This window comes from Acytostelium subglobosum (assembly GCF_000787575.1).
Source record: "Acytostelium subglobosum LB1 DNA, scaffold: scaffold28, whole genome shotgun sequence".
In the NCBI taxonomy this organism is placed as follows: Eukaryota; Evosea; class Eumycetozoa; order Acytosteliales; family Acytosteliaceae; genus Acytostelium; species Acytostelium subglobosum.
Genome location: NW_012236505.1, coordinates 318,544 through 328,215, shown reverse-complemented (window position 1 = coordinate 328,215; position 9,672 = coordinate 318,544). Strand labels below are relative to the sequence as shown.

The following is a 9,672-nucleotide window of genomic DNA, read 5'->3' as shown; positions in this document are numbered from 1 at the left end:
AAAGCATTGCTTGATCTGGGGTGCGAACGTTATGAGTTCCTCAAAGGAGTGGACGACGAGAGTTGCCTCAAAGGTTTGCTTGAGCTGAGTGAGAATGAGACGGTAGAGTGAAGTACAGATGATGGAGATCCATTGAGATGTAGAAGACGCAGAGGTACCACGATATGGGCACAGATCCAGATTGATGGAGTGTTTCATCTTGAGTGATGTGAGGGCTCTTTTGATATCCTCCATGCTGATACCCTTGAAATAGTCATCCTTTGATACCTTCTCTTCAAACAAGCGCTCGTCGAAGTGGCCTTGGCTCAGCGCTCTGATGAAGTTATAGCCCATGAAAGACTTCCCTGACCCCCACTCAGCAGACACACTCAAGGCTACATTCACAAACAGTTGATGAACTCAAAGTGATATAAACAAAAATAATATCTTGTCTAATTACATACAATGACTAGAACTACGAGAATGATTGGTAACAGATTGACCAACCAGTTAGTAGAGGTGATCAAATACACTGGTAACTACACCAGAGAGCAGATCGAACGGATGGCCCAGAAGTACAGTAATAGCCTCAATAGACATGGCGCCAACGCAAGGATTGAGGTAGTCTTAGAGTACCCAAAGAAGTTGTTCCGATCGGGCAAGTTCACCAAGGTAGGTCGACCAATCATCATGTTCGATCCACATGACTACGATGGTGCTCCAGTGGAAGAAGTGGATACATTCAAATCATCTGTATCAGCATTCCATTCCTTTGTTGAATACTTTGTCTTTGAGATTGTCACACAATGATCTTTTAAAAAAAAGTTTCTTTTTACAATCTTCCCAAGAAAATGTTATTAATTTTTCCCCACTTTTCTTGGGACTGATGTACATCACAACCAACAATTGAGTCTTCAACTTGATAAAATATTGTTGGATGTATTTGGTCACATTGGCCCAATCACTTTCCTGTTTACATTGATCTACAAGCAACTTAATTGTAGCAAGATTAAAAGGTTCAGGGTTGGTTCCAAAATGTACTATCGATGTTTGTTTCTCCTTGGCTTTTTGTAATAGAACCAATTGTTCGTTAATACTCTTCTGTATCTCCTCTGCTGTTTGTTCCTTCTTTGCCATTATATATTTATTAGAAAGATAATAATTCTTTATATCACTTACTTTCATTCCTTCAAAATTGAGTTTTGTTTGTTAGTTCCAGAGAGCACTGAAACATCATTCAAGACAGAATAAAGAAGTTATGTTGAAAGTTCCAGAACCCATTATTATTATTATTTTTACTTTTCCATTATTTCTATTAACTTAATTAACTTATTAACTATAATAATTAAATTATAATATAAGAGATTTAACAGAGCATTGAAACTTTACTTTTCCATTATTTCTATTAACTTAATTAACTTATTAACTATAATAATAAAAATATAATATAAGAGATTTAACAGAGCATTGACAGAATTGAAACTACATATAGTGAGAAATGCAGTCGCGATAGCGACTTAATGTGAGCGCCAGCGACAAAGCAGCGCCAGCACACGAGCCATCCACACACCTCAATGAGTTTATTAATAAATAGTTCGTTGGCCTGATCACTCTAGTGATGAGAGTGATGAGGTGGATGATGATTGCACTTGGTCTGAAGAGGTGGTTGAGTGATGGAGGCTGGTCGCCTCAATCATACTCTGGCTGCGCGTCCTGGTGAATACTGGTGCTTGCAATGTTTGTAGTACTGCTTGTTTGCGTCCATTGTCATGATCGCCAGGTTTGGTAGGTGATGACTCGTCGTCTGATGGCGAGGCACTGATGTTTAGTACGACGTTGCCTGCGGTCACCGTTCGTGGTGACTTGGGTGGTGTTGGCGAGCAGCTGCTTAGACAGTAGGTGGTTGCTGTCTCTAGGTTGGCGATGGCGTCAAACACTTGCTCCTCTGTCACGGGCGTGTAGTTGAGCTGCATCTTTCTCTCGGTGCGACCCAGTCCAACATTGTTGCTCGTCACTCCAAGGGTTGTGGTAGTCGTTGATGTCGATGTGGATGATGTTGTCGAGTTGGGATCTGGGGTGTGGAGTGAGATGAGAGGATAGGCCATGCTCTTGGGTCTCGAGACGATGGAGAGTGGCGACAGTGTGTTGGGTGAGATGGTCATTGGCGTGACAAAGATTGGCGAGATGGTGTTGGGAGTCAGGGTGTTTGGCGAGCTGCTGGTGCCCAGTTTGAAGGGCACTGGCGAAGTCCTCTCATTGGCATGGGATTTGGGATTTGGCGAGACACTCGGTGACTCGTCAGAGGCCCCAGTCTCTTTGTTGCCAGCCCGTTTAGAGGCCGACAACGAGGAGCTGGACGAGTTGGCGAGTGGCGAGGTGCTGGGCTTGGGTCTGCCCTTGAGGAAGTGCGCGATAGTCGAGATTGCGTTGTTCGTCTGTACGTTGCGTGGCGGTTCAATCTTGATCTTGAGAGATGCCAGTACATCTGCCGGCATGGCAGTGCGTGGATAAAGCACGGTGGGTGTAGGTGGGAAGAAGGTCTCGGGCCTGGTGCCATGTGTAAAGCCAAGAGGCAGGCGGTTCGGATGGTACTTGCGGGTATCATTGTAGTACAGGTTGCCATTGTTGACCAGCGCCGTGTTGAGGCGAGCCAACAGAATATAGTAATCCATACGGCGGGTAGTGCTGTCTGTGGCAACGATCAGTCGCTCAAAGTCGTGTCGTGGATATACCATCGAGTGCAGACGTGGTAGCCAAGTTGTCAGTGGGATGGATGGTGACTCCTTGATGATAGACTTGCCAATCTCGGTGAGGGCCGTCAGAATGTGGTTCCAACCGACGTTGGTCATGTCGTTGGAGTCGATATTGATCGTGAGCAGACTCCTGTTGCTCATGAGTGCCGTGCTGAGCAGCGCGGCACCTTGGTCGCCCAGAGCATTGTTGGATAGGTTGAGCGAGGTGATTGCCGAGTTCTTTGCAAAGCAACCGAGCAGCATCATGATCTCGCCACGACCAATGTTCGCCAGACTTAGTGTGCGCAACGATGGATTCATGTAGATCTTCTGGAGACTCTTGGTGAATAATGCGCTGAACGGTTGATTATTACTAAGGCCGGCAGCGGCGTCCACAAACACATGCTCCAGGGGTGGCACGTTGGTGGAGCCAGGGGTGTCGTCGTCTTCTTTGGACGTCGAGTCGGAGCCCGACTCATCGCTCGGGTCGTTCAAATCGAAGCTGGTCGACAGGTTGAACACCAGCCTGTTATTTACAATGTTACCAGAGGGTGGCGCACCATTTGGCGTTGAGCCACTGCTGCTGTTGTTTCCACCAAAGCCGCCAAATGTTGGTATGTTGGCGCCTCCACCGCTGCCCATAGAACTTGCGCCCATCAGCCGACTCTCCTTGTCCTTGTCCACTTCTGGTGCAGACTCGTCAGACTGAGTCAGCGCGCTGGCCACTGCGAGCCCGTCCAAGATGAGCTCGTTCACCTTGACGTCAGCCAACACCTGGAGCAACGAGAGGATTGTCTTTCTCGGTGCCGCGCAGCTGCTTTAGGTTCAGTCGCTTGATTGAGTTCTCAGACTCGCGGAACAGACACAGGGCGTCCAAGAAGTCTTCGTAGCTCTCGTCGGCGGTGGTCAGGGTCATGCCCATAAGCTCGAGATGCACAGACACCTTCTTCTCAGACATCTTGATCAGTATGACTGCCGCCACCATCTTACTGATGTGGCAGTTGTTGCACTCTAGGCGGTAGAGTGTCTGTGTGGACAGGACCGCCAGCAGCTTCTCGAGGTCACCACCCAGCTCCAGCTTGTTGTTACTGACGTCAAGGTGCTCCAGACGCGCCAGATGCCTCAGCGAGTAGAAGCTGTACGCCGAGATGCCTGTGCCGTTGAGCAGGAGATGCTTCAGCTTGGAGTGGCCCTGCGACTTGATGATCCAGCTGGCAAAGGCGGCGTTGGTCTGCTCGTCAAACTTGTTGTTGGAGACGTTGAGCAGCTCGATCGTGAGTGACATGCCAAAGTTGCGCTCGAGCGCCTCAAACAGCAGCGACAGCTGCTTGGGTGGGATGTTGCAGTTGGACAGATCGAGATGTATGAGTGCGTGTTGGTACTGCATCATGCAGGCGATGAGCGATGTCGTCGCCTTGTTGGACAGGGGGTCGTCCGACACGTCCAGAATCTGGATGGCGCTGCGCTTGTTGAGCGACAGCGACAGGAACAGGTGGTGCATCGCCTCGTTGACGCAGTGCTTGGCCGACAGACGTTTGAGATGCGAGTTGTGCAGCACGGTGGCGGCTAGCGCCTTCATTGTGGCATCCTTCTTGATGTCGCGCACTGTCAGGCCAATAAAGTAATGGTCGTGCATCAGCGCGTTGAACAGGGGGATGAGGTCGTAGTCAATGTCAGAGAACTCTGACACCTGAACATTGTCGCCGGTGAGGTCAAGCTCGCGATTTCCATCCGCGTACAACTTGGCCAGCAGTCCAGTGATCGTTGGGTTTGGCGTCGACAGATAGTAACTGCACCATCCACGATAAGAGTCCATGAATGTGTCAATAGTGTATGATGTTGATGATGAAGTTGTATCATTGCCATTTGAAGTGCCATTGTTGTTGGCGCCGTTGCCACCTGTACCACGTTGTAATAGACCAACATTGGACTTGATAGTGATAGTGAGTTCAGCTGCACAATGATCTCCATGCTGTATCTGCTTCAATCTTCGCACGGCCACAAACAGTTGTTCCAAACACTCTGTCTTGACCTTTAGCTTGGACTTTTGCTTTCCTCTCTGTAATACAATTGCGAGCTAATTGATTGGGCATGTCAGTGTCAGTGACTGCACGCGCGCGCGGGTGTCATCTACTGGTCAGTACATACTACATTGTCGACCTTGTTTATCAACTGTTTAATATCATAGACGTGGTAGATCTTTGGTGCCTTGCGCGTCATGTCCTTGCCCTCGGAGAAGAGTATAAGATGATAGCTTGTCAGAGCCAAGATTGAAGAGGACCACTTAAGATCTGACTTCTTCTTGGTCATGACATATCCTCTGAATTGTAAGCTCTCGGCCCATTGTGAATACTTGCTCTGTATCCATTCTTCAATGTAATCTATATCCATTCATTGTTTGATTGATTGAGTTAGCTTTGAACATTCATTTTCCGACTTTGACGCGAAGTCAATCGCACGACATACTATGCTCGAAAGTTGATAGTTCTAGATGATTGACCATAATGACCTGCCTACTCGCTCAATGGTCTTGTGTAATATATTATATTATTCCTACTTTATCTCAACCCTCTCCAACAAAATGTTATATTAATTGATTAACTAACTAACTAACTGTCAACTTATTATTACAATTATTATTATGATGCAATTAATGGATTGATTGATTGTTTGATTGATTGATTGATTGATGGGTGGTTGATGATGCTGTTGTTAGATGTGTATGTGATGATGTTGCAGATGGAGTAGAGTAGAATAGAATTGAGCAGATCGCAATGAGAGTGAAGGAAGGATGGATGGATGGATGGATGGATAAAGTGAAGGTGGTTGGAAAGGTGCTCGTTGCGCGGGAATACTTTGGGAGTGTGTGTGAATGGTAGTGATGGAGTGAAGTGTGTCGGAGAGTGGACCAAGGGTGGGGGTGGGCTTGATTGATTGATTATTAAGATAAGGTGGTAGTGGCTGATTGATTGTTTAAAGAGTTGATGTTAATCAATCAAGTGTGTGAACGATCGATGTTCGTTTGTTGGTGTATTATACTAATGTGACAACAAGTGAAGTGATGGGTGAATGGTTTGATTGATTGATTGATTGATTGATGGATGAGCTGTGCTTTTTAAAAATGATGCTGCCTTTGTTGTTGTCGATTATGATTTAAGTTGTTATTAGTATCGGTCTATAAATAATATCACTGATAATTATGATTATTAATTAAATATATTATCTGTAAGTAGTTGTTGTTGAGTCTGCAGTTTGGAATGCTATCAAGAACTGATAGATGATGATCAGGACCCTGTTTAGATAGCCACACACTTATCATCCTTCCAGAGGTCCAAGATGCACCATTTGGTGCGTGGGGGAACAGAGATTTGTCATTCGATCACATTCGTGTGTGTGAAAGTTCAAGTAGAGGCTAATTTTGAACTGATCGCACAAACAGCACTGTTTCCGATCAAAAGACAGATGTAAACCTTGGATGTTGACCATTCCAATGTTCCCATGATCTTGAGTGTGTCTGTTCACTACGACGACGACACAACACCAACAAGTCCAAAGGAGTCCAACGATAATGTCTATTTATGTATATGATCATCTTGATCTATATTTAGATACAAAAAGGAATGATCCCTTACTTGACCGTTGTATGTTGAAGTCTTTATGACCATGTCAAAGAGAGGAGATAGATGCCGCGAGAGAGGAAAGAGATTCAGTGAGGGAAGAGAGAGACACTCTAAGAGTGCACCTGGAGGCTGCCTTGGAAGTCATCCGCAATGCCGGATTACCTCCTCCTCCACATCACAATGATTGAAATTCTGCCAACCAAATACGTCGTAGCAATATAAATAAAGAATGTCTATCTAATGGACTTCTTCTGCGCTAATGTATATTATTAAGGGACTATTTAGTACAACATCTTATCAAACTTGTCCAACCAACCAGAGAGGAATGACAAGTCCTTCTTAAATACGAGCATTCCACAGATGAATGTAAATCCAGCCAGACTTAGCCATTTGTTGCCAGTGCCAGCGCCAGGCTGGGGCTGTGGCTTTGAGGAGGCCAAAGGCACCAGTGAAGCAGATGAAGTTGGAACTGCATCATAGCGACTGACATCGACCTTCCAAATATCTGTGAGGGCAGGGTCCACACCCTGCGCCGCCAGCAAGCCCGATGTGATGCCGTCCTCGTGGAAGCCAAAGCCGCTGTAGGCGCCGCAGTAAAAGGTGCGACGCACGCCCTGGATCGATGCCAGCAGCTGGCGATTGTTCTCATTCTGGCTGGTGAATAGTGGATGCTCGTAGTGAATCACCTTGTGCACGAGCTCTGGCGCTGGCTGCACAATGGGGTTGAGCGTGACGTAGAGTGGCGTGGTGGTGGCATCGAGCCAAGGCTGGATACGGTTGATCCAGTATGTGACGCAGACGGCGTTCTCTGTGCTCGACGCGTCATCGTAGAGGTAGTTCCAGCTGGCCCAGATGGCGCGACGCTTGGGCATCAGACGCGCGTCAGAGTGCAGATAGACAGTGTGTGGCGTGTACTCAAACAGTGAGAGGACGTCGTGCTCGTTCTTGGTGATCGCGTCCACGATGGACAGTGCCTCGGGTGGGTGGCACGCCATCACAACATAGTCGTAGCGCTCTGGTGTCGGTGAGTCAGTCACGGTGATGTCTACATAGTCGTCGGTTCGCATCACGCTGTTGACCTCCTGGCACAGTCGCACCTCGCAGCCCTCGTACGCCACGATTCGCTCGCGCAGTCGCTCCATGTACAGATAGCTGCCACCACGCACCGTCTTCCATTGTGGTCGTCCAAAGATACGGAACATGTCGTGATTGGCAAAGAAGCGCGCCAGTGTAAGGATCGGGAACTGATCGAGTGTCGCCGAGAATGATGTGGACCACAGCGCAGACATGACTGGCACGAGGTAGTAGTTCTTGAAAGCCTCCGAGTAGTTGTTCATCTTGAGGTACTCGCCAATTGTGATGGCGTTGTACTTCTCGGGCTCGAGCATCGTGAGCGGGCCCTCGCGATGGAAGCGCGCCATGTCTGTGAGCATACGCCAGAACGACGGACGGAAGATGTTGCTCAGCTGCGCAAATACAGTCTTGGCGCCATCCGAGCCCCACTCGACCTCGCCACGCGAGCTCTGCGACGCGCCATCTTGGCTGCCGCGGGCGTTAAGCGAGTAGGCAAAACTGACGTCAGAGTCTGCAGACTCGATGCCCAGCTCGCGGAACAGTCGCATCAAGTTGGGATACTTCTCTTCGTTGTAGACGAGGAAGCCTGTGTCTGCCTTGACCGTTCCAACGCCCTCGAATGTCGCATCCACCGTATTAGTATGTCCTCCTAGATAGTCGCCCTTCTCATACACCGTGACCTGATGTCCACCCTGTGCCAGCAAGTATGCTGCCGACATTCCAGATATGCCTGCTCCTACAACTGCGATCTTCATTATTCAAAGTATATATGTATGTATGTAATGTATGTATTGTATGTATCTTTGTAAGTTGTAAAGTTGATGATGTTGTACACGTGTAATTACCAAGTCATTAAGTCATTCATTCATTGCAATCAATGTCCTGATTGTGTGGTCTTTGGTGGACCCTGCATCAGAGTGGGGTTGGGAGCGCGCATAGGAACACGAAGGAAATACGTCGTGATGGGGTGGGCTGAGGACCAGGCAATGACCAAGATGATCTGATGGGGTGAATAATCAGCCAGTCAGAGTGCGGGTAACCAATCAAAAAAGTCACTCATTGCCTTGGACTTTGCAAAAAAATCATAACATCGCTCCACATACAGTTAATGGATAACCATGACGAATGAATCACGCAGAGAGGGCATGATCGAGATTCTCAAGTGTGTGTCGTGGGCCGACCTCCCCAATCAATGGTGTCTGTCTCTCTCTCACCCCCCCTAGACGCGACAGATTGAATGGATGAATGAAGAAATGAAGGAATGGACGTAGAAAACACAAAGAGACTGTGGACAAGGCAAATGAAGAATGAAGATCAGCTGGTGGATGCAAAAATCTCAACGTGTGCCTCCTCGCAACGATGGCTGGCCTGGATCTTGATTCGCTCATTGCCACCACACCAATGTCAATAATATGCCGGCCCAACTTTCTGTCTGTTGTCCCTAGATGCCAGCCAATAGTTTTACTCCGTCATCACCCAAGGACAACAAACAACAAACGTCAACCACCGTCGTCGTAGTCTCCACCAATCCGATTTATAGCGGGAGTAGAATGTTGGGTGATTGGTCTTGACTCGCCTCGCGAAGTGTTTAAATGAGTGAGTGAGGGTGGATTGATTGATTGATTGAGTGACACTCACTCCACCCCAACACCTTGCAGCGACAATCAAACAAACAAACCGCGCCCAATACTAAGAGGAGAGAGGGCTTGCCTCAATGGGAAAGAGAAAGGAAGGACTTCTCTTCCTAATTATTTTATAAAGTAGGTTCCTAAGTCCTGTCTCTTCACCTGATCCCTGCTCAATGATCAATCCAACATGTCAATCCTCATTGCTCATTCCTAAAAAGTCACACTCTAACTTACCTCCTATCTATCTCTTTGTAGTTATACATACATATATAAATATAAATCTCATCTCATTCAATCAATCAAAGAACATACATCACCAAAGACAAGACAAGATAACATCAAACCACATCACACACGCACAACACGATCACCCAATCAAGTGATTGATCAAAACAGGACCCGTAGCCAGTGCCACTGTTTGATCACCCCCCAATCTCAAAATATCATTAAGTTCAGCCATTGTTACACTGAGCCAAAGCCAACCCGCCGGGGCCATTGCACATCACCTTCCATTACCTAATCATCACCATCTCCAATCGCCATCTACACATCTGTCTGTCCACATTCTATTCATTCTCCTTAACTGTTACTACTACTACTACCACTCTACTACTACTACTACTACTACTACTACTACTA

The 9,672-nt window shown here is 47.2% G+C and overlaps 5 protein-coding genes across 5 annotated transcripts; 2 read left to right on the top strand and 3 right to left on the bottom strand.

Moving 5' to 3' along the window:
* Positions 1 to 462: 462 nt before the first annotated feature.
* On the top strand, positions 463 to 789 carry SAMD00019534_107070 (hypothetical protein; the record flags this gene model as incomplete). Its single annotated transcript, XM_012894142.1, has 1 exon — positions 463 to 789. The coding sequence occupies one exon, from the start codon at positions 463 to 465 to the stop codon at positions 787 to 789; it is 327 nt and encodes a 108-aa protein (XP_012749596.1).
* A 797-nt stretch (positions 790 to 1,586) lies between these two features.
* Positions 1,587 to 3,353, bottom strand: SAMD00019534_107060 (hypothetical protein; the record flags this gene model as incomplete). Its single annotated transcript, XM_012894141.1, has 1 exon — positions 1,587 to 3,353. The coding sequence occupies one exon, from the start codon at positions 3,351 to 3,353 to the stop codon at positions 1,587 to 1,589; it is 1,767 nt and encodes a 588-aa protein (XP_012749595.1).
* On the top strand, positions 3,250 to 3,420 carry SAMD00019534_107050 (hypothetical protein; the record flags this gene model as incomplete). Its single annotated transcript, XM_012894140.1, has 1 exon — positions 3,250 to 3,420. One exon carries the CDS (start codon positions 3,250 to 3,252, stop codon positions 3,418 to 3,420), a length of 171 nt encoding a protein of 56 aa, XP_012749594.1.
* A 54-nt stretch (positions 3,421 to 3,474) lies between these two features.
* Positions 3,475 to 5,214, bottom strand: SAMD00019534_107040 (hypothetical protein; the record flags this gene model as incomplete). Its single annotated transcript, XM_012894139.1, has 3 exons — positions 3,475 to 4,788; positions 4,860 to 5,092; positions 5,178 to 5,214. 3 exons carry the CDS (start codon positions 5,212 to 5,214, stop codon positions 3,475 to 3,477), a joined length of 1,584 nt encoding a protein of 527 aa, XP_012749593.1.
* Positions 5,215 to 6,612: 1,398 nt separating this feature from the next.
* SAMD00019534_107030 (hypothetical protein) lies at positions 6,613 to 8,160 on the bottom strand (the record flags this gene model as incomplete). The annotated part of the gene is made up of 1 exon (XM_012894138.1): positions 6,613 to 8,160. The coding sequence occupies one exon, from the start codon at positions 8,158 to 8,160 to the stop codon at positions 6,613 to 6,615; it is 1,548 nt and encodes a 515-aa protein (XP_012749592.1).
* Positions 8,161 to 9,672: the final 1,512 nt, after the last annotated feature.